Here is a 24,430-nt window from a genome sequence, read left to right on the forward strand (position 1 = left end):
CTCAGGTGATCACAAATAAGATTCAGAGACAAGCAATTCACGTTAATGTCCCATCCCAAGAAACGAGTAGAGCCACTAGCACATACGGTCCGGAGGATTGGTGGATGTGGAAAAGGCCAATGAACACAATAAAGCTGCGCTGCTCCTTCAGGAGCCCGGGGGGGGGGGGGGGGGGGGGGAGCCTCTTCTGAGTAACTTTAGAAACTGTAGAAACAATTAAAATGTCCATTAAGTCGTTCCACTTTGAATAAGTGCTCGGGGTGAAAGATGTAAAAGCGGAGGGATAATAGTTTTATATCTTGAGTTTATCCCTCAACGCCAAAAATCACGACATTTATAAAAACAGAGCAGAGGGCCAAAATACCCCGAACAGCTTCCCCCAGCACAAAAGAAGAGAAAACCAGGAGGGAGAGGAGCTTAATGCACCTCGAGGGGAAAGGAATTCAACAGCAGTGTTGTACCATAAAGAGATATTATCTGAATTAACTGGGATTCTGAGGATCTGATGGGTGAAGATTTAGGCTCTTTAGACCGATTCCTCCATATGCGCTGAGGTAGACTCTGGCCAAACACAAAGACAACTACTTACTTACTCACAAACTAACTAACTAACCAGCTAACTAGCACTCCTGCTGCCCACCACCTGTACAATAACAAACTAGGCTTTTTACATCGCTCTACTCTCAAACACCGTAAAAATGCTCGACTAAAAAGCTAACAGTGTTCTTCTTATTCAATGACAATGATCATAATAAAATAAATATCTGGTATTTCAAAGATATGGGCACAATCTTAATTAAAAATTGCATATGCATGTGAACACCACCACAAGATAAGCAACCTAGATCAAGGTGGAGACAAGAGCAATGTCCCATTTCTATTTAACATACTAATTCAAAGTGGATTTACTGTATGTAGTGTATACAAGGATGTACTAACTGCTCATTAAAATGATCCTTTAGTATTAGTATGTAGTGTGGAACTGCAACACAGCTGAGCTCCACCCCTTTTCTGTCATGTACACAAAACTCACGCGGCGTCAGATCCTTTTTTTTCTTTTTTAATATATCTTTCTTCCTGCTTTTGTTTCCAAACTATGTCCGATTATTTACAAAGTACAAAAGCCCAAGACTGGAACTCCTCAGAATAATTAGCCGGAATCAACTTCATGACCTCGGGCCCCTGCGAGTGCACACCCGCCCGGACTGTGATCCACAGTGTCAACGCTAAAGCACTAAGTGAACATGGGTGTTCAGACCTTACGCTGGCAACACGCTAAAACCAAAAGTAGACAATTAAAAAAAAAAAAAAAAAACTGCCCCAAAGACTTCTACTTCCCTTCCAGCAAAGAACAAAGCTGCAACGTTACGAACACGGATGCAGCGTTGATATCTCTGCATCTCCTGCCTCATGAGAAGAAACACAGAAAGAGCACAGTGTGTGTGTGTGTGTGTGTGTGTGTGTGTGTGTGTGTGTGTGTGTGTGTGTGTGTGTGGCCGACATAGCGAGCCTGGACGTGGCTCTGGGTTAGAGAAGGCACTGGTGAAACATGGAGGCAGCTTCCCTGCTTTCTCTCGCTCTGATTCCGTCTCATTGTTCACAGAAAGCCGCCTGCACGTCGGCTGTACTGTAAGCGCAGAATTCCGCACCACAAAAAACAAGAAAAAAAAAGTCTGTCACCTCCCAAATCCATGACTGCCGTGGCTAGGGAGGGAGAAAGGAGCTGTTATGGGGGGTGGTGGGGGGGTCTGCTGTATAACTCTGAAGGCCTGCGGGCTCCGGATGAAGGTCATAGTGAATTAATTACCTTAATGGCGGATCAGCAGCATACTTTCATGCAGCTCTGACTCAGGTTACAGTTGAAAGGAATGTTTGTGATTCCAGACAGGAGGGGGGGGGGGGGGATGCAGATACTTGATTATTAAGAAGGTAAGACAAAGTCTTGCTAGTGTATGCTCTGAATCCGATGGGGTGAGGCGATGGTATTATCAGCTGAGGGGGGGGGGGGGGGGGGTCAACGAGGGAACGAGCAGTTCCAACTAAATCCTGGAATGTCAGACCTGAGTAAAATAGCTGCAGCACGCCGTGTCCTGACGGCCCAACGTCATGTGATAGCAGAGAGAATAATAGGATTAACAATCACCCCCCCCCCCTCTCTCAGAGAGATAGAGAGACGGCCCCCCCCCCCTCTCCTCACTGGCTGCTGTGGACTCTGAACACAGTGGGAACTTTCCGTATATCTCTCCAGCCCCTCAACCACAAAACGTGGAAATTTCCAATAGCCTGATTTTGAGCAGCGAGTTCAGCAGCCAATGGGAAGCCTCGGGAAGGCTGAGGAGGGAGAGCGTGCAGGAGGGGTGTGTGTGTGTGTGTGTCTGTGTGTGTCTGGTGCAGAGCAAAACCGGACGACAACGATGCGTGAATTTAATAGAACCTTCCGTTCCAACACCGAGGTCCTGAACTGAAGCAGATCTCGAGGCGAGGTGTAAGGGCTACAGCACTCCGTTCACCCCCCCCTCCCCCATCCCATCCCCCCTCCCTCCAAAACAAGCGCTCACCGTCACGCCGACAGAGGGAAGTACAATCACACGGAGGAAAGGACGAGCTCTCTCCGAACTCTCTGACCTCAACGACAGTGGAAAGGACACAATGAACCCGCGCTAACCAAACACACGAAGCCCTCCGGCGGGATGCGACCAGAGAGACACAGCAGACGAAAAAAAAAACAGCAGGTGCACTTCCACCTAGAAAGACCTCATACCCCTTTCATAAAGCTTTTTTTTTTTTTGGTTGTTTCGTTTTTTTTTTTTTTTCATTGCTGCAGTACAGTTTCCTCCCTCGGTTCTCAAAGGGAACGAGGTTTGAAAAAAAAATAAAAATACCCCAAAAGGATGCAGTGGGTTGACAATATTTCGTGGGCCGTCTCTTTTTCCGTTGATGCAGACAGAGCACTCAAGAGGGGGACTGCAGGCCTAAGACACAGAGAGCACTGGTGGTAGTTTAGTGTGATTTCTTGGGCTATAAAAATAAGAAAATTAAAAAAAAACAGAAAGAAAAACCTGGCAAAATAAAATACTAGCAAAGCTTCTGATGAAAATATTGAACAAATATGAACTATTTACAAAAACATCAATATACCATATATTATATATGAAATACTGGTACAGAGATACCAATATTACATATATACTATATATATTATTATATATTTATATAAGACTAAAATATATCAAAGCAGCAGCTATTGGTCAGTCCGAAGAACTCTTTAGTCAAATTCTTAATTGTTTAAATATCCTTCAGCCATATAGTGAGGACACGGAAATAAAACTGAGAAAGGGAAGAGGAAAAGAGAGGAAATAACATTGAACCCAATAAATTAAAACTGTTCACCAAACACCCGATGAATCTGTGTGTAGTTTAGAATTCTGCACAACCGAACAAACAAAGAAAAAAAAAACAGAAAAAAGAAAACATTCCTCTAGGAATAGATGTTTGTTCTACAAATCAAGTCTTTGAAAGTCATCCCACTGGTTCCAAACTGATTAAGTCATTGTTCAAAGGGAAATTAGTATAAGCACTGATAGACACTTCTCTTTGTTTATAGGCCACATACAAAAAGGCCACTATTTGAGTAAAAAGATTTCACTTAAAACAAAGCACACAAATGTGGAAATGCAGATTGGTGGAGAGAGGGGGCAGGGGGGGGGGGGGGGGGGGGTTTGAGCATAAGCAGCCTTCTTGGTTGTCTAAGGTTTGTTGTGTTCACAGTTTTGTTTTCTCTGTGTTTCCATCCACAAGGAGTCCCGGAAACGTGGCAATAGTGAAAAAACGATAACATGGTAATAGAAAGTCCGATGTGTAGCTGAGGAAGTAAAAAAAAAAGAAAAAAAAAAGAGCCGTGTTTGCGTCCCTCGCCCGCCTGTGTGCGGCAGCCGCGAGGAAGAAAATAAAAAGTCCTGAGATCTGAGTGTCTTCTTTGAAGGGCTTCCCCAAGAAGACGAAAATCTGAAAACTGATGAGAGGAACATGAATGATACAGAAAACAACCCGACTGGAAGAGAAAGACGGGGGGGATGGAGGGGAGGGGTTGAACGAGGTCTTTGGGAAACAGGAAATGTTAGGAAGGGCTGGATCTGGGCAACGATAGGATTCGTCCGTTTTTCTTGCCACCGTTCATGTGTGTGTAGGGGACGTGCTCCTCATAGTTCCCCCTGCGGGCCGCCGAGGGCCCGCTGTCCCTGCCCAAGCTCTCCTCTCTCTGGGAGTATGAAGAGGGGTCCAGTGGGATGCTCTCCATGTTGTCCAAGTCCAGGTCGTACTCCTCTGTCTCTGGGACTTTGTTCTCCTCGCTGTAGAAGAAGGAGAAATCGCGGAAAGACGGGTGCAGGTCCTCGCGCAGCATCTCGATGATCTCCTGGAACAGCGGCCGCATCTTGGGGTTGTACTGCCAACACATCTGCATTAGGCTGTGCCTGGAAAGGGAGAGATCAAGGCGTACAGAGCTTTACCCCTCTGGGACATGCCCCCCCATGTCATCCAATTAAGCAATCAACTCCCCTGGCCCGCTCAAAAATGAAAGCATTCTATTGGAAAATTACTCAGGGGGCGTGGTTTACTCACATCCTCTCCGGGCAGTTATCCGGCCGGTCCAGGTATCCTCCATCCATGACAAACTTTAGAACCTGTTCGTTGGATAAGCCCTGGTAAGGCTGCTCGGCTAGCGTCGTGATCTCCCACAGCACAACGCCAAATGACCTGCGGGACACACACAGGCGACCGAGTGAGGTCCAGCGGCCCCAGCGAAGCGGTCGCTATCGGAGCGACGACAGAACGGGGACCCACCAGCAGTCAGAGTGGGCCGTGAAGACGCCGTCCTTCAGAGACTCCGGCGCCATCCACCTGACGGGGAGCAGGCCTTTGCCCCCCTTACGGTAGTAATCGGTCTCATAGATGTCTCGGGTCATACCAAAGTCTGAGGGGGAGAGAGAGAGAGAGAGAGAGAGAGAGATTTGTGATTCAATTTGACCAAAACACACGACTAGCCGAGATGAAATGCAATTGCAGCTTGAACAAGGAGGGGGAAAAACAAACACAAGCTAAAGTACCTCCAATCTTGACGGTGAAGTCTTCTGCCACCATGCAGTTCCTGGCTGCCAGGTCCCTGTGGACAAACTTCTTGGCGTTGAGGTAGGCCATGCCATCCGAAATTTCTGCAGCCATCTGGATCATCTCCTTCAGCGTAGGAGGCGAGCGGCCCGTGGGGTTGTTCTGCAAAGCGAAGCGCCCACCCCCGAGAAAAATACAGTCAGCGATGTATTTGAACGCGAGCGCGATCCTTTGGCTGCGTGGATCTCCAGCTCGTGGAGGGCATTTCTGCGCCGCACACCTCAGATTCCGGCCTGAGGCCACGCAGGTAGCTCTTCAGGTCGCCGTGGGTCATCAGCTCCATCACCACCAGGGTCGGCTGACCTTTGGACACCACGCCCAGCAGACGCACCTGCAAAGAGAAAAAGAGTCGTGATTAAATGAGTCACACGCGTTCACGCTGGTTTCAGCCAGATGACGGAACCATGTCATGAAGCTGCAAATTCACACGTGTGGGGGAGTAGCGCCTGTTTGCCCGGCGCGGCGAGGAGGAACAGTTTGGTAAAGCGCTGCGCGGCGTCGTACCACGTGGTGGCAGCTGAAGGCCTTCATGACGGAGGCCTCGTTCAGGAACTCGATCCTCTCGCGCAGGCTGGCCGATTCGTTCACCGTCTTGACGGCGACTTGCGTGTCCGGGTCGCCTTTGATGATGTCCTTGGCGATTCCCTCGTACACCATGCCGAAGGAGCCCTGCCCGAGCTCTCTGAGCACCGTGATCTTGTCCCGGGGCACTTCCCACTCATCGGGGATGTACACTACACACACACACACACACACACACACACACACACGAAGGCAGCCGTTTCAATGAGGTAGCCATTCACAAACGATCATGTTGTAAATGCAGGAAGAAGCACGTGTTGAACTTCCCAACCTCAGCGGTTGTGTAACGCTGTTCTTACCATCATTGGTGCTGATGTACTCTGGGTTTGAGGAGGCGATGAGAGGTCCGGTCGGGCCTTCTGTTTGCCTGTAACGCCACAGCCCGAAAGCATGAGACAGTTAAAAAAAAATGCAAATGTTCTTCAGTGGGTCTCGTTAATTTCCTCTGTCACGCACTCATAACAGCTACTGGGCTCAAGTGTTCACGTTCAACACCGTCTTTTTCCAAGTCTCACTCGAGGTTTGTTAACAAAACAAAGCACCCTTCCCTCCTTGGTGTTTGTATTCGGTTTGTTTATCCAGCTGGGTGGATGATCCCGACGCCCGTCAAAGATTTGTACCTCTTTTTGAGGATGAAGAAGACTCCACCGCCCACGAACAGCAGCAGGATGAAGCAGATGACTGGACCCATCACAATCCAAATTAAACCTGGATCCGCTGTAATGGACATGCAAGCCGTCAGTCAGTTCGCAGAGTATGAAAGAACAATCCGTATTAAAGGATATTATTGTGTAAAATTATCTAAGCAGTTTACAAACTTCCAGATGTGTGAGATGCAAGTTCGGTTGAGTCGGACATAAAGCCTGCGGTCTTACAATTGGGCATGAAGAAGTAAGTGGTTTCTGTGAAAGAGCCATTTCCCGCTAAGGAGGTGGCGCGGACCCTCACACTGTAGTTCCCAGGATGCACAAGTGAAAGCTTTGTGCCACCTGACTTGAGGTAGGCCGGCCGCGACACACAAGCTGTGTGAACCTGGAAATCAACAGAGAGAGATACTTTACAAGATGTGTAAAGGGATAACGAAGGAGGGCACACACAGTTCTGAAAGGTTTACCCAAATCAGAGTTCCACTACAAAACCGCTAAATATGCAGCGGTTAATCTTCCACACGGGCTGCTGCCTTAAGTCAACACTGAAAACGTCACCGGGAAGGAACATTGAAAGAGATTAAGTTTGACTCAACGTCATTATGAGCTAGCGGTTAATGGCCTATTAAAGAGGAGATCTTGTGTCTGGATCTAATGCGACACAAAGAGTCACGACTGGGGAGATCTGTCTCTTTTGTACAAGAAGAACTTTGTTTAGAATGTGTAAAATGTGTAAACTTTGTGATGACAGTTAACTTCGATGTCAATGCAGAAACACACATAAAGTGATGCTAGTGTGCATCTGCGTCTACATTAATACTTTTATGAATACATAAATATATATATGCAACTTATAATAATACATATAAGATATAACAATGGGTCAAACTCAAAATGTAAATAAGTCTTATACACGGTACATTGAATAAACAACCATTTTTCAATTGAATAATGGGGGGCGAGTATCAAAGAAGAAAACTTGTAAAACTGTACAATTATATGTACAACTTTTAACGGTCGGTCTGATGCGTGCATGATGTGCATGCGTTTAGTTATATTTATTGAGCTATTCATTGGAACCTCAGTTTAAATGAAAATAATGTGTTTTTGCAGCAGTGCAGGAGATGATGTCTGAGATGCCATTCCATCCCTGCCACTGCATTAGACTCTTCCTTCCTGCCTCTGTCACTATGGTAACAGAGCTGCTACTGACTCCTAGGGTCAGGCAATGCCGCAATGAACAGCAATGAGAGACGAATTCTCACATTTACAGCAGCAAGTAAACAACATGCACACAATGACGGTGACAGGTGCAGCACTACGCAAACACACACACACACACACACAGTGGCAGCATGGGAAGGTCACTCCCTGATCTCTCTCCGTTTTTTAATGTTTTCTTTTGCACTGGTGAAAAGTTTGGGGATGGCTGGTACTGACCTCTGAGTCTCCGACCTTTCTGTAGAACACTTCATACAGGATGATGAGGCCATTAGGGGAGCGAGGGGAATTCCATTTGACCAGCACGTAGGGAGGCTCGCCCGCCACGATCTCATGGGTCACAGGGCCCGGGATGTCGTCTGCCTTCTCTGTGTGTACCACATGTTAAAGACAAGCACTGAGCATGTGAGCAGGATGAAGCATTGTATTTTCACAAATGTTCTAGTTGGGAACTTCGTCCCCGATTGCCTCTGGGAAGAGATTGTTGGGTATTTTAAAAGTTTTGTTTATTCTGATCATCCATGGCACTTTCTTTGCTGCATATATGGGGAAAGGCTAAATGCTGATGCTAACGTCACCGTGTGTGTTCTTGTAAGTTTGTCAAATGCAAATATACTCAGTGGCCATACGACCAATCAACACCTTCCTATGGACTTTCAACAATAACTAAGTTCCTGTGAGACATTTGTACTGGTTCTTACCCTCTGGCATAGTCCGAGCACTGACAAGAGAAGCCAAGCTGCATTGTTCAAGGTCTTTTACTTTGTTGCAGGCTATGATCTCTATCTTGTAACTGGTAAAGTGGTGCAGGTTGGAGATGACTGTTGACTCTTTTGAGGACACCTTTAGTTCCACCTGAGCAGAAAATGTGAAAAAGAAGTCATTAGTTCAGTGGTTTCAATGGAGAATAGAATTTTCCAAACTGAACAGTTCCTTTTCTCTCTTTCCAAAAAATCTGCTTTTAATGTTTCAAAATGTGAATGAACTCAGAGGCTCACAAAGTTAAAAATAATTTATTCTCAGAGGAGCGTTTAAGCCGTTTCACACCTCAATTCGGAGTTATATATAAAAGTAGATCAGCAATACATTTTTTCTTAGACTACATGAGCGTCTGTGATGCGGAACACTCAGCACATCGAATGACAGATCGGTGTGGAATGAAAATCTAAACAGCGCGGTACCTTGGACCCCTCCTCGTCCTCATTTTCGTCCTCAGGGGGAGCCGTCGTGGATCCGAAAGCCAGGCCGGGGGCTGCCGGGAGGAAGAAAGAGGGCAGGGTGCCGTTGGCCACTCCCACTGAGCGCCGGCGTCGAGATGGCCTGGACAGACAGGACAACAGGTGAAGAAAAAAAGTCAGATGAAATGCCTGCTGAAAACCTGCAGGAGGCGGTGTTCTTTTTAAGAGCCTTTCACACGCAGTCCTCTAACACAAAAGGCTCCCAGAAAAGGTGGAATATATAATCAAAAAAGAAAGTCAGAAGCATTCCATGTGAATTAGGACCCGGCAGATGGAGCAGCAGTGTGGAGGAGGCCAGTGAGGACCTCTGCCCACACTGACCTTTACAGTGAGTAGCAAGTCTGACTGCATGACACATATCCACAAATACCATTTAATGCCCCGCTGGAAGGGCTACCGGCTGCCACCCCCGCGTGGTGCCAACGAGCAGCGCCACCTCACTGCGAGTGGTGGCGAGTGTAGGTCCACCACAAAGGCCCGTCGACCTCAACCAAGCAACACACAGAACACCTGCAGTAGCAACTCTGCGTAAAGACAGGTGGAAACACTGTCAATAAATCCTCCTTCCTTCCCGAAATCACCACCATTAAGTGTCCTTAAGTAGCACACCTCACCCCGAGGTGCCTCCTTCACTGTACCAGCAAACATTGTGAATGTGGAACCGACACAAATATGGCCCTCCCTTCATCCATCAGCGCGACGGAAAATGAGAGCACGAGGAGTTCTTTGTGTACTACAGTGTATGGAGTTGACCGTGGCTGATTCAACAGCATGTGTCCAAAACCCAGCTGAGGTGTTTGAGTTTGAGTTTGAGTGTTTGTGTGAGCTTGAGTCCAAATGGCGGTCTGCATGACTGAGCCCCTGACTAACATGAATGATAATGGGCACAGCAATTACAGCGGAGGGAGAGACTGTGTGTGTGTGTCAGGGGAGCGGGTAGGGGCACCACGGTCCAGACAATCACCACCTCCCACGCTGAGAGCCCCCCCCCCCCCCCCCCCCCCCACAGCAGTGCCCTGTACAAAAACAAGGCTCCACGTGAACCACACACACACACACACAAGCACAAATGGACAAGACAGACTTGGCACGGAGCTGCACGGCGGCCATCGTGGTGGGCTGGCACAAAAGAAGAGTGTCTGGCCGGACGGAAGGCAGGGGCCCCCAGTGTTGCTGCCCTGCCACAAACAGCAACTAAACAAAAGCAAGACCCCCCCGTCTTGCCTTGTGATACATGCGGTGTGATGCTGAATGTACAGTCTGAATGTACCGTATACAAGCTTTGTAAACAAGTTCAATAAAGCTGATCTCTTTTTTTTTTTTCAGTCATGACCTGTAACACCTGATCAGAATCCGGTGTGTGTACCTGATCTCAAAGACTTCATTGTGAAGGTAGTTCTCGAAGGTCTTGCGGTACTCTATCTCTTCCTGCTCCTTCTTCAGCTGGTTGTCAGTCTTGGGGCAGGCGCAGCACCGGCCCCCGGAATGGGGCTCGTCTGTGTGGTTCCACTTCTGCTCGTCCTCGCTGTCCGGCGGGGTCGGGGTACGAGACGGCAGCTTCATCCCTGGGCAGAAGAGAATAGGCGGCGTGAGGTGAAAGCCATGCAAGTACATGAAGAAGTGAAACAGCCACTTGGGGCGGATTTGGATGCATCCACAAGTGGATACTGACCTTGGAGGCAGTAGTCAAACTTGTAGAGGTCACTGTCCTCGGACTGCTTACGACAGATGACGCGGTAGTGGGTGATGTTGCCGTTAGGGTTGGTGGGGGGCTTCCACTTCAGGATGATCTGAGAGGACGAGTTGGAGGAGGAAATAGGGTCCAGAGGCACCGAGGGTTCTGAGGGGGATGGAGGGAAACAACCGATAGTTGGTGAAAAAAGCTTCCCCCTCATTCATTTATGGAGAACTTTCCGCACACAGATATTAGCACTGCTTGGAGTTTTCTGTTAGGTACAAGCGCAGTTGAAAATTGGTCCAGACGTGTTTAGACCGCTGATGGATTGTACCGTACCAGTGAAAAGTTCACTTTCTCATTCAATTGAATCCAATCCAAACTTTTATCTGGTACTGTATATGTAGTATCCGTGAAGATAAGAATTTGCGTGTTGGACAGCCAAATTAAACTTGATAATGTGTTGACATTACCCTTTAAGACCCTTTTTTTGCAATTCAGATTCAGTCTAATATAATTCTAGTATTCATAAAGCGTAAGATAACCCTATGTGTAACTTACTGGACGCATCGGTGCGGACGTAGATGATCTCGCTCTTGGCTCCGTTGACCTGGTGCTCGTCAGACGCAGACAGTTGGGTTTTGACCATGATGGCGTACTGGGTCCAGGGCTTCAATGGTCGGATAAGGTGGCCTGGTTCTTCCGCCTTCTTGCTGTCCGTGGCACGGGGCGGAGGATCAACATCAGCAATCGCCCAGCTGTTGGAGCCGCAGGCGTCCTGTCCATCAAACTCGGTCACGTTCCTGTACAGCCTGGAGCAGGAGGAAAGACAGAGATCAGAGAACTATATAGACGGCACACGTATGGGGAGACAGACAAGTCAGTGCCTTAAAGATTATACAAAGTATTTTGATTGATTCTGTATTTAACTCTCAGTCGGAACTATATCGAGTCTTCCTATTGTTTGTTGGAGTACTGCAGCGAAGAGAGCGTCTCAGAATCAGTTCAGTTTAAAGGGAGTAAAAGCCGAACTGATCAAGTTACTGACATGACATTCAAACTGTAGTCCAAAATAACTCCTGTACCGTAGGTGTGAGGGATTCTTGTCAGATACTTACGCCTCTTTGTAGAGAACCATAAATCCCAGCAAGTCTCTGAAGTCTAAAGGCCAAAAGGGCTCCCACTTCAGCATAATCATATTCGATGAGGTCTTGATCAAGGTGAATTTCAGCAGCTTGGTCTCACCTGAGAGGGGGGGGGGGGGGGGGGGGGGGGAAACGGACTATCCTCAGCACATGCATCAAACACCCCAATGCTACTGAGGTATAGACAACCATAATCACGCCATAATAGCATGAACAGTATGTTATTTTTACTGAAATGAAACAGCACCAAATTAGACCTAAATTAAAGATAAATAAATAAAGCAGATTAAGAACATTAAATGAAAATCTTAAGTCTAACATTCAGAGTGTCTTACAGGAGGCTTGGTCCCCGTTGGTGCGTACAGCGATGTCGTTCTTTTGGTTGCGCTCCTTGGTTCCCGTCACCTCCTCCATCTTTCTGATCTCAGACATGCAGAGTTTGGAGTTGTAGTGGAAGAACATGCGACCGCGATGGATGGTCAGGTTGTGCTTGGACCAATCCCACAGCTCACGCAGGTTCTGGTTGTCCAGCGCGTAGAAGGCGAAGACACTGAGAGAGGCAGAGGGCAGACGGATAAAGAAGCGCACACAATGACCCGGGCGGCGAGGAGAGCGGAGGAGACGAGACTCACTCTCCCTCCAGATGCTCCCCCCTGATAACACGCAGTTTGCGGAGGAAGGACAGGGACACCAGGGCGTAGGCTCGGCGCACGGTCAGGTATCCTGTGATTTCCTCCAGCTGGCCCAAACTAGCCTCCAATTCAGCTGCAATATTATCTGCAAGGCGAAGGAGATGTGATCGTGAAGACTTGGGCAGAAAACATTCAGACCGTCATGCGATCAGAAACAGAGGTCCTCAACATTGACGGAGACACCCGAGCTGTGGAGGGAGAAGGGGACAGACACAGCGGGAGAACCAGAGCCTCTACTGGAGCCTCTACTGGTACTCACTCCCTCCTCGGATCTTGATGATCATGTTGCCGTGGAGGACGGTGCAGCCTCTCAAGGCCTGGGCCGACGTTACCGAGTCGATGGTCTTATTTCCCGCACACAGTTTAGGACACAGACCCGCACACGGCGAACAGGTCAACCTGCACAGAGAGAGACGTACGCGGATCAGAGCCAGTAACTTCTACATCAATGCAGTAAATACTTTGCTGATGTGCCGGGCAGAGAGCAAGCAGATCAATAGAGACAAATCAAGAACATTATTAACGGGATTATTGTCCACGGCACATTCTGAAGCAACAAAACTACAAAGGCTGCAATGTTTTGGTGTGCAGTTATTAGAAATGGAGAGGCGCATAACTGGATCAGGCTCAGTGACGTACTCGTGTGACGTGAGCTGGGACCGGGGATGACGAGGGATTTTGAAAACAACAGGGGGGGGGGGAATCTGTCTGAGGAAATTAAGACGACGTACATTTGTTGCCACAACGAGCTTTATATACAGGCAACCCTTGCGCTTTATGATTGAGTTTGACCCAAATATTATTTCCTATCCATATGCAGCAATTGTAAACAAGAATGCTCATTCAAGCACTTTATACAACCTCCAGAAATATAAAAAAAGACTGTCTAATACCTAAATAAATCCATAGGCTCTCAGCAGTGGAATTAGATTATGTAATCTATCATCCACATCCAATCCTTCTTTTATTAGCACCGCGGAATACAGGAGAGTGCTTCATCGTGCTTCGCTTTCATTTCTTCTGTCACATAAACAACACACACACACACACACACACACACACACACACACACACACACACACACACACACACACACACACACACACACACACGAATGCAGCAAAAAACAACAAAAGCAACACGACCGAAACACCATCTGCAGCTCCTAACAAGCATCCCCCTCTCTCAGCTCGCTGAGTGGCATTCTCTCCCTGGAAACATGTGCTTGTGCACGTAACCACACACACACACACGCACACACACGTATACGGAGCAATGAGGCCTTGATGGTGCTGCCTTTCAGTAAATTCATTCACAAAAGGCAGGCCTTGTCTAGTGAGCCGGCTACACGCCACACAGAGAAAAGGGATCCGATGCTTCATTCACAAATGAACACTTTTTTGAGAAGCCCTCTCGAAGGAACATAATCCCTCCTATTAACTCCGCTTCCAGCCCTGACACCCCACAAAGGTCAGCCCGAGACGTGGAACTAAAAAGCTGCTTTTTGGTTGGTCTGCTCCAAAAAAAAACGTTAACATTTAAGTCAGCTTCCCCCACCCAACGTGTTCATTAGGGGCCTGCTTGGATGTGAGGTTTGCTGAGAAACAACAAAGTTGGGTGAAATTTCTACAAAATCAAAAGAGAGCCGTGGGGGCTAGGATGGTGCACTGGATCGGATTGTGAAGGCGTCTGATCAGGGCTTCAAAACTCAAAGAAGAGGAGAGGAGACAATGACATTCAGCAGCAGCCTTAACAGGCACCTTTTCAAAGGCCCGGGGAACAAAACAAAGGATGCTGTTGTTCGCTGCGGGGACCATGCGAGCTCTGCATGCACTGGCCTTTGTAAGCTCACCCTGAGTTAATTCTATGTTTATGCAACTCTTATTATAATCCCCCTTTCCAGGAAGCAAACACACACACACACAAGTTCACACAGTCTCACCAAAATTGCGCCCGAACCTTTCGCCCGCTAATAGAGAGGAGATGCTACGGATGACATTCGCCATGGGGACAACACACACTTGATTCCCAGGGGTGTGGTTTTAGTCCTTGTCTGGCCTTTTCCCGTCCCCCAGAGAGAGAGAGAGACGATTGACCCAATACACACCTGCCTCCTCCCAGTTTCCATCTTATCAAGCCCTTAATAATTTACGTCAATCAGAGGCCAAATAATTGCTTCCCCCTCTCGGACCTCTGGGCGAGTGGAAACACACTTTAAATTGCCTCTCAAAACAACAATAATAAAAAAAATATATATATATGTATATATTTTGTGTTGCTCATTTCTCCTCCCACGTATGAATAGTATATTCAACGTCTCACCCGCAATGCTCCGGTTTGCAATGTAGAAAGAAAGAATGTTTTGGGCTGTACTGAAAAACACAGACACACAGGCAGACACACAGGCAGACAGGCAGGCAGACAGACACACAGACAGACACACAGACAGACAGGCTGGGCCCAACGGCAGCTCTTAAAGAGACAGTGTTTCTCTGTCCGGCTGAACTCCATGACTCGGACTGCAGGGTCTGCTAGAACCATCTGCATCAGAGGCCGCAGCCGACGCTCAGGTTTGGTTTTGGGCCCGGGCCCGGCGGAACCAGACCGAGTGCGTGCACGCTCACATGCACCCACGCACGCTCGAGCACGCACGGCTGAAGAGGCAGTGGAAGGCGGGGAGAAAAAGTATCCAACTGAAGGATGGATTTAAAGAGGTGCTTCAGTGCAATTATTTTAGGAGTAATTCAGTTGTTTTTTTAAACTCTCGATTGTGAACCAAATCATATTCTTTGTCAACTAAGAACTTCTTTGGGCAAGGACAGCCCCAAAGCATACTAATGATGACATATATTACAGAGGAAAATGTATTAACTGTTAAAATGGAAAAATCAGGACGGCAACTATCCCTACTCTGTGTCAATCCTCATTGTTGTGTGTGTGTGTGTGTGTGTGTGTGTGTGTGTGAGAGAGTGTGTGTGTGTGTGTGTACTCGTATGTATAATGTTGCCGGCTTGTCTGTGTTTGTGTGCGTGTCTGTCTGGGTGTAGCTTCTGCCAGGCTAAGCCGCTGTGATGATGACGCTTGTTCTCGCTGTAACCAGCAACCCACAGCAGCGAAACAGACACACGGAGGCCCCCTGATGTCGCGTCAGATCGCCAATGAGAAGAAAAAAAAAAAAAAAAAAAAAAAAGTTTGGCTCATCACATAATGTGTGATGACGTAGCCACACAAACAAACAATGCCATTCTGCCTTAAAGCTCTGTGAATGACTGGGTCTTAAAGCAATATTCTTTTTTGTCATTACATCTGATAATCTCTTCTGGCTGGAAGCATACAAGGCAAAGTCAATCTGTTTTTACACACACTAGATTTGTTTTTTTGGAAAAATGTATGTTCTGTTGAAATGTTCTTCCCATTTCCGCTGGGTGTACTAAAGGTGTTTATTATTTACCTAATAAATATATCACTATATATAGACCTCTCTCCATCTGGACACAGTGGACATACCACCACCCCCCCCCCCCCCCACTGCAGCCTGCACCTGGAAAAAGTAACCCGACCAAAGGCCTTACTGGGAACGAGCTAATGTAGTCGCGAACACGCTCGGCACACACAAACACTCAAACGCATGCCCTCACGAATGTATACGCGAAGCACTTGAATATTCACGGGTACGCCAGATACACAAACACCATCAATCACCCGGCCACCTACGGCTTCGGGCCATGCAGACTTCTCCGGGAAACTCTCATTGGAGAAAAAAAAAAAAAAAAAAAAACTCAGACGAATGCGGTGCTTCGTTTTCACCCGATCGCCAACTAACGCTCTTCTCCACACTCCATTAATGTGTCCCTCTACGACGCCTCTGCACCCGCAAAACTCGCTCTCTTAAGTCTTCTGTCGTAGGTGACTTTGGCAGGTGACTCAGGTTTTTTTTTGGGGGGGGGGGTTTGTATTCAACGGGCCACTCTTGCGAGAGCTGTTTTTTTGTCGGATTCCCTTCGCCAGAAAACAAACAAACAGGAGTGTTGCATATATCCCGTTTCTGCTGAAATATGTTCCGTCCTCGGTGTGCGCACCTGTGTATATGTTTTGACAGCACGAAAAAACAGGAAAGGTCTCAAAAACAAACACGTGTCCACTGCGTTTAGCAAACAGCCACCGGGCGCTAAAATGAGGAAGCCCCGCCATGTTCCTCTACCGCCGCTTACTTCAAGTGAGGTCGTGCCCTCGCTGGTTGCACTCGCAGGCAAAGCTGTGTGCTAAACAGGAGCAGGTGACATCCAGAATGGGTTTTTTTTGTTTTTCTTTACATTACTTTTACGTTCATGGCACCTGGCTGACACTTTTATTCAGATTTACAATAAGATAAGCGGTTGAGTGTGCTTAAGGGTAATAGGGATCTAGGCCGCTGATCTTTCACCTCAGTCCATTTAACCAGGTTTAAATACATCCACCAAGTCACCTGACAATCAGTCAACCAGCAATCCTTATTACCGATTGCTATTATTTCATATGAAGTAATCTCATGAGATTCACTCAACCATACTGACGTGAACAGGACCCAGACAGACTGTAAAGTTGAGCTCGGGTTCTGAATACTGAATAATCCCGTGGATGGGAAAATAATTATTAGTTAGCTATTAGTTGCTTAAAGACCTGGCCACATTATTTCACCTCAGTGCACCCTTCTACACCGTTTCTGATAAATAATAAGTAATCAGCACTTCAGCATGATTACAAACGTTGCTTCATTCTGTTGACAAAAGTACATTTTAAGATCACAGCTGTATTTTGCATGTGAAAAGTCCTTCAAAAACTTTTACATAGTGTTGTGGATCACTCTTTGTTTTTTTCAATGTCAGCCCGGGGACAATTTGACTTGATGCAGCTGTGTAATCATTGAGAACATGTGATGGAGGCTGTGAAAACACCACGGACCCATTCACAGCAACTGGGATTAGAGGATTTATTTATTTATCTTATTGTACATGAAGTCTCGGGACCAATCAAGAAACTTTATGTTTGGGGCAATTGGTAAACTTATCACACCCGTATTAAATGACATTTTAGCCATCAGCTCTTGTATTTTCATTACGGTTTCTGCAAATACCTCACAGGCTATTAATTGTGTATGTGTAATGTATAAATCGCCTTATTTAATGAAATTGCACTTTCTTGTTCTTCTGGGTTTGTATCCTTATCCGTAAGTCACTATGGATCAGAAAGCATCAGCTAAATCAGCTAAACCCTGTTCACGCTCAATCTCCAGGCAAACCGTTGTGCAGGTGATGTTTTGCACCTCCACAATGTCTTTACTTCTCAGCAGCCGTGCTGCTTTTCCACAGGGGAGACTTTCCATAGTGGGAAGATACTGCAGCCCTTTCTGTTTGATCAACTTCCAAACACAATCACCTCTTGTGTGCAAAGTTTATTGAGTGTTTCGAGTGACCACAATCCACTGTCACAGGGGGGATGATTTGTTGTGGGTGGAGGCTAAATCTCAGATTGTGTAGTGATGGCCACCATCAATAAGATGGCAGTGTTTATGGTAGCATTAAAGGTGTGTGTGTGTGTGTGTGTGTGCCGGACGTACGTAGTGGAGTTGATAGTGGAGTATCCTGACGGACACTCTGGAATACAGGCCCCATTGTGGATGACATATTCGTAGCAGCCAGACTCTCGGTCCTGGTTCAACTTCTTAGTCTCCTTACACTGGTTGTGGAGCTCCTGGATTGAAAAAATAAATAAAAATGAAATGAATGAAACAACTGCTTACATCGGCGTCTGTAAGTTTACCGTGTCGACATTATAAGAGTCAACCTAAAGAATTTGAATGATTACCAACCTGGCAGAAGGAGAAGCTGACACAGCGCCAGCCCCTGAAGACATAGTACCCAGGAGGACACTTTTCCATACAGTTGTTCCCATGCTGGAGGTTCCTGCAGGCCACACAGCTACTTGCATTACCTGGCTCAGAACAGCCGCCGAGGCACTGGTCATGGCAGCACTGGCCCTTGCGGTTACACGCACTGTGCTTACAGTTGTCCAGGCACACTGAGGAAAAACAGGGGGGGGAGGAGAAAACGTAAGGACGAGGTTAACAATTGTACACATGAATTTAGCAATGTTTTTTTTTCTTCACCCTAATTAGTGTCACTATGGAAATTGCATTCGTGGGCAGGGACACGTCGCTGTCTCCGACACGCTGTCTAGCATTTAACAGCTCGCAAAACGTTAAAAAACAAGTAGGGGCCAAATGAGCAGAACCCCTGTGGTCAAAATGGTCACCAAGTGGTGGTTGGCTCTGATCTGTGAGCAGCGAGGGAACCGCATGCATGTTTGCTGTGCAAGTACAAACACATGAACACGGCTCCGTGAACTATAAACAGGTGTTCTGGGGCCGAGGCTTTGTGGTTCCTCGTCGCTGTGGTGGCTCAAAGAGAAAGTCGGAGCTGCCATCAGAGGGGGTACAAACAGGGGACTGAAAAAACCTTTGACCCTTAAAGAGAATGTGAAAATGTAACAAAAAAGAGAGCAAAAAAACTAATGTTAACAACACTAAGTTGAGAGAAACAGAGATCCCAAATGGACCCCGGCATGAATGGACACGTGTCAATGCAGCCGCAGCGACTTCACTGTTGGATCAACACGTTGATTCCAGGCTACAGCAGAACTCCTTTCTGTGTTCTGGGGTTGATTTGCACAATATTAGACAGACACCAATTAGCATTCAAGGACACAATCAGACGACTTCCCCCGTAATCTGCTGACACGTATGTGGACATTAGTGTTGCAACCCCCGGCATCCATGAAGAGCGAGTGTCCACCATTCACACTTGATGACCAACGGCGATAGTCTGCACCACCACGGATACCACCTTGATTGCTATTAACATTATAGGTCATTGGCTCATGTCGGGTTCAATTTGACCTGTTTGGAAACAGCATTTGGTGAAAGAGCTTTAGTGTCAATTGTGATTGGATTAGCCGTTAGGTTTGCCCTGTTCCCTGTAATGATCCAATAAACTGGCCGTTATTGCCTTGTCTGATGACCAGTACAGACTCATTACATCTCACCTTATACCAGGCGCAGGATAGGACATAACGATAAGCAAGTTAACCGAGGATGTCCTGTTCCTTTCAGTGCAAAATACAATACATAATAAAACCTAATCAGTTTTTATTGACTTCGGAATTCACTGGATAAAAAAAATCTAAATATCTACTAATAGTCTCTCACTATGCTTCTCCTTATAATGTCAGCCTTGATGTCACATGTGAAGTGAACCAGGGAGCGTCTGGTCACAAAGCAGATCCAGGTCAAATAAAAGGCTGCAAACAGGATTTGACTCTGCTTTGAGTCTCTTATACACACACACACACAAACACATACTTAAAAAGAAGATACTGAATTAGTATTTTGGTTAGCTTTCAATAATCGAGTTATCCGTACTGTGAGCAAACCTAAGGACCACCACCCCCGCGCACAGGAGGGCTGCCCATTGTGGTGCCTGAGTAAGAGCAGATAGGACACACAGGGGGTTGATACGGAGGTTAAAGAACAATGACGAAAGGGACAAAGGGTGGAAACCCCAGAAAAGGGGAATGACTAATAAAAGAAAAAATAAACATAACTTTCCACCTCTGGGGTTGGTTCATGCAGGAGTTGCTCAACTGCATTTTCTTTACTGTGAGCTAGAAAACCCAACGCTGCACAGCGTCGTCTCTGACCCACAGAGAAAAGCGCTCTTCTCCGGCCCTCCCCCTCTCGTCTGTCTGCTCTGTGTGTGTGTGTGCACATGCTGTGACCACAGCGTCACATAGCGCGGGAGGGAGGGCCGCGAACCGCTCGCGGATCCAGCTCCAGTCGAGGATCCAGGCCTGAGTGCCGCTCCAACCCCAGATCCACCCTCAGCCTCAGCCAATGCGTTCGCCGACTGGGGGAGGCAGCCATTCAATGGCCTTCCATGTTGGGGAGGAGAGAGACGCCCAGGGTTAACCCTGGCCTCGCTGGGACAGACAGGGGTGGGGGGGGGGGGGCAGACGCAGCCAAGCAGCCAGCATGCCGGGAAGGACTGCTGCTTTGGGTGAATTACAACCAGCCTAAGACTGGAGCCGAAACAGAGACAGCTAGTTCCATCAGTTCATCAGCGTCATGATATTCATTCATTATATTCATTTTTGTGATTTTGTACAATTTACATTTATGATGCACTACCTTGGTATCTTATTTCAAGATTTTGTATAATATTGTATTACTGAGGTATATTTACCCCCCTTTTTTACTCTAGCGGATCACAGCACAGCCGTCTCAGTGGGGAGTGCCGGAGTAGCGTAACGCCGCAGCAGCAGCAGCTTTATTCTTCATTCCGCTCACGCTAGCACTGCGCTACGCCAGCTAGCTGCTATGCCAAACATGCTCCAGTCAGCTCGCTCGCTCACTCACTCACTCACTCATTCATCCACTCCTCCTCCACCATCCTTCTTCTCCAACCCTCCCATCCACCACGGCCTCACCCTGCACCACAATCTCTCTCTCTATCTGCCTGCCTGCCTTTCTAGGCCACTCAAGCCCTCCCACTTTCATTCATACAACGCCTTGTTTTGTTTTCGAGGCTGGCTGGACGGGGGGATGGATGGAAGGAGGCATGGATGGACGGACGATTTCCCTCGTGCATCAACAACACGAGGAGGAGGAGGAGGAGGAGGAGGAGGAGGAGGAGGAGGAGGAGAGGGGGGGCGGTAGCATCCTGGAGAGCTAATCTCTCATTAAGCTCAACACACACACACACATTTAAACCTCACAGTGTCATTCAATAATTTGCTTGCCGCCTCCTTACACACACACACACACACACACACACACACACACACACACACACACACACACACACACGTTTCGAGTAAGGGTTTTAAATTCAAAGGCGTGTTGTGTTTACCTTCCATTTGGCCACGGCAGTAGAGAGCCGTGTCTGTACGACATGGGAAAAGCAGAGCAGCCAATAGCACGCAGCCACACACAGCAACACTTCCTGCTCTTAACACATAAAACCTCCCCTTTAATTGGCGGTGTTTTCTACAGGCGATGTGCTGGGAACAATAACAAACACGTTTTTACCCCAGAGCCATTTACTCAGGAGAGCACATCCAGCCTGTTGCGTGCATGCGCACACACACACACACACACGTAGACTTTACTATATTTGGCCACGGTGGGAGTCGTAAGCTTCAAAAGCTTCGCTATTTGCTATAAAGGCTGAGTGATCCGATATGGGACATTCACCTTAAAGAGAGTGGAAGAGGGAGCCCGGGGAAGGAGGGGAAAGTCTGTAAACAGAAAGGCTGATTGCCGGGAGGGAGAGAGTGATACTGTCATAAGGAGCGTCAACACACGCAAGCGCGCTAATAGACAAATACAAATACACCGAGGCGAAGGTCTGTGTTTGTTCACCGATACGGCCAACAGCAGAGTAACAGGGGAGAGGGAGTGGAGGGGGAATAAGCTACGTTGAGGAGCAGGGCCTGGGCCATGTTGGAATTTCCCTACTGGCAATATTGCTTTATGAAAAACTGACATGCAAAATCATGGTCGACACCAAACTGAACTGAGAAAGGTACGTGGATATGAATATGAGCTGGAGGCGCTTCTGTAGAAAGTAACCTCTATTCTACTAAAGGGCATGATGAGATCAATACTTTATCGTTGGTTTTTTACATTCTATAAGTATGTATAGCTATGGTTACGGTCTGGCTGCCCTTTGTGGGTTAATCTTTGTATCGAGTAAAATAGTAACAGTTTTCTGAAGCACTTCTGAATATGTAAAAAACATTTTCCAACCTGTATTAAAGGATTAATAGAAGTTTAAACAGACATATCCTCTCCTTTCCTCTGCAACAGCCACTCCCTCTCAGGGTTGTTGACACACAGAAGCAGAGCCGCCATGGTGCAGCTTACCAAACACAGGAAGCTGAGAAATGAGTTTACTCAAGTCTACTTACAAATACCAAGATATTTCACTATGGTTAAAACCTGCGTGGGGCAAGCGACGCCGATCTGCCAAGTGGGATTCAAAATGAACAACGTTAAGTCATTCTTCAGATGTCAGCTAATGGATGTTTTTTGGGTGTCTATAGATTTGAGGTTAGAACTGCGTAAATGAAAGAATTAAATAAAATTAAAATACATTATACACTGGCAAGATAATAAAGAAATAAATAATGAATAAAGTATTTTCTGGCGTACTTGCATTTGCTCTTTTACAAGTGTATTCAAATAGTTAGTGTACGCATTGTTTTATTTATTTTTTGCTTGAAACTGCCTTTTTTGGTTGATTTAAAAAAAAAAAAAAAAGGTATTGAGTATTCATACTAAGCCCTACTTGTCACTCAACAATGACATGGTGGTTTACAGATGGTAACACAGACAACCATAAGGCCATTCTACACAGTATGCATGTGCATAGTCATGTCCTTTCAACTTGTGATATTAATATATTCACAGCGCCAATAACCTCCTGTATTAAGTGTAAAGGGAGGGAAAAGTCGGTGTGCACTGTAGTGAGTGTGTGTGTGTGTGTGTGTGTGTGTGTGCATCTCTCTCGCTCTCTCTCTCTCTCTCTCTCTCTCTCTCTCTCTCTCATGCAGCAGACCCCGCCTGCCCCCCACCCCTCACCCCCAACTAAAACGACACCCATATTCCAGATTATTTTGCCCTTAAAATGCTCTTATGTTTACAGTTTCTACGAGTTTTTTTCTCTCAGTCACACACATGCTCACAAGCACGCCTCTTCCACATATCTGCATACCTGCCTCTACATGTCGAGGTGTTGACTTCGATAAACAGTAGCACTCCGTCTATGTCCGCATGTCAAAGAAAGATGGCCCGTTAAAGTTTGTAACGAGGCTCTCTTAAATGGACACAAGCTGAAATGAAATCGAATAAGTATTATGTGCCACAAAAATGCTTGATTAAATCAATTAGAGGTTTCTTGCCGTGCTCAAGGACAATCGCAGGCTATTTGCTGAGAGAGCAGAAACTGTGAACATTTGGACCAGAAGCAACCTTCTCTGCCGCAGACCTGTTTAGATAAATTGTATTAGTTATTAGTATTTTTCACAGCTGCCATAGTGTCAGATGTTAAGTCTGAGTTTAGGGTCGACAGGCAGCCACACACACACACACACGCACACACACACACGGACGTGTAGACAAACTAAGCGGGTGAATCAGGCGGTTCTGCTCTCCGCTCTGTCTGTCTGCTCATTGATCCCCTCGTCTGTCTTCCTGCGTGCCGACCAGCCTTGCCGGCCCATCTTGTTACCATGGAGATGAGTCCAGACATAGACTGTCTGCAGTAATTAGCCGCATGCTCCCAACAGGCGTTTTCTTAAGATTCCCCTCTAGTCATCGTTTGCGTCTTGTCTTTTCATCGAGAGGCTGCACACTTTCCCGTCTCTCTGTCCCTTTAAGCCTCGCGCTCTCGCCTTCTCTCCCTAACTTATTCCCCATCTCTTGTCGTCTCCTCCTCTTGACCCTCCCCTGGCAGTTTTCCTTTCTCCCCCGCTGTCCCGCCCAGCCATGGTGTCTAGCCCCAGGTGACAAATTTGCTCCTCCGTGAAGCCACATCGAGTGAATCTCATTGCAGACGCCAGGGAGGGAGCGTCAATCAATACGTCCCACTGACGCTTCTCTCCGCCACTCCCTCATTCTTCTCTCCTCCAAGAGCTCTCGAAACCACCCTCCACAATCCCCCCCCCCCTTTCCCTCCCAGTTCCACATCTTTTATTTTGACACACTGCCACCAGCTGCTGTATTTGCTGTTGCATGCATTTTATTTTTCTGACATCTAGATGTAAACATAAAAAACACACACAAACCAAGACAAGCTGGGACCCCACACGCACATTTACACATTTATACATACAACGCTTACACCATGGACACACATACATGTTTAATGTACTTATCTGTTCACGTTTTTTGCTTGTATATTTTTTATCTTATTTCATTCTTTAATTTTATTCTAACACATGTGGCAATAAATGGCTTCTGATTCTGACA

General features: G+C 46.9%; 1 protein-coding gene across 1 annotated transcript in view; it reads right to left on the reverse strand.

The window, feature by feature from the left end:
* Positions 1–3,697: 3,697 nt before the first annotated feature.
* Positions 3,698–24,430, reverse strand: part of insrb (insulin receptor b) — a 56,322-nt gene continuing 35,589 nt past the window's right edge. The window contains exons 3-23 of the mRNA XM_037470642.2: positions 18,215–18,423; positions 17,963–18,096; positions 12,626–12,765; positions 12,307–12,451; positions 12,010–12,224; positions 11,648–11,774; positions 11,091–11,341; positions 10,527–10,694; positions 10,221–10,419; positions 8,798–8,936; positions 8,318–8,471; positions 7,836–7,984; positions 6,624–6,780; positions 6,369–6,465; positions 6,048–6,115; positions 5,671–5,900; positions 5,387–5,497; positions 5,106–5,268; positions 4,843–4,972; positions 4,621–4,755; positions 3,698–4,472 (exon numbers count right to left, since the gene is read on the reverse strand). Coding sequence (XP_037326539.1) covers positions 4,118–4,472; positions 4,621–4,755; positions 4,843–4,972; positions 5,106–5,268; positions 5,387–5,497; positions 5,671–5,900; positions 6,048–6,115; positions 6,369–6,465; positions 6,624–6,780; positions 7,836–7,984; positions 8,318–8,471; positions 8,798–8,936; positions 10,221–10,419; positions 10,527–10,694; positions 11,091–11,341; positions 11,648–11,774; positions 12,010–12,224; positions 12,307–12,451; positions 12,626–12,765; positions 17,963–18,096; positions 18,215–18,423 — 3,476 coding nt within the window. The 3' untranslated portion in view covers positions 3,698–4,117. The remainder of the gene's footprint in view (positions 4,473–4,620; positions 4,756–4,842; positions 4,973–5,105; positions 5,269–5,386; positions 5,498–5,670; positions 5,901–6,047; positions 6,116–6,368; positions 6,466–6,623; positions 6,781–7,835; positions 7,985–8,317; positions 8,472–8,797; positions 8,937–10,220; positions 10,420–10,526; positions 10,695–11,090; positions 11,342–11,647; positions 11,775–12,009; positions 12,225–12,306; positions 12,452–12,625; positions 12,766–17,962; positions 18,097–18,214; positions 18,424–24,430) is intronic.

This window comes from Pungitius pungitius, chromosome 7, assembly GCF_949316345.1.
Source record: "Pungitius pungitius chromosome 7, fPunPun2.1, whole genome shotgun sequence".
NCBI classification, from domain to species: domain Eukaryota; kingdom Metazoa; phylum Chordata; class Actinopteri; order Perciformes; family Gasterosteidae; genus Pungitius; species Pungitius pungitius.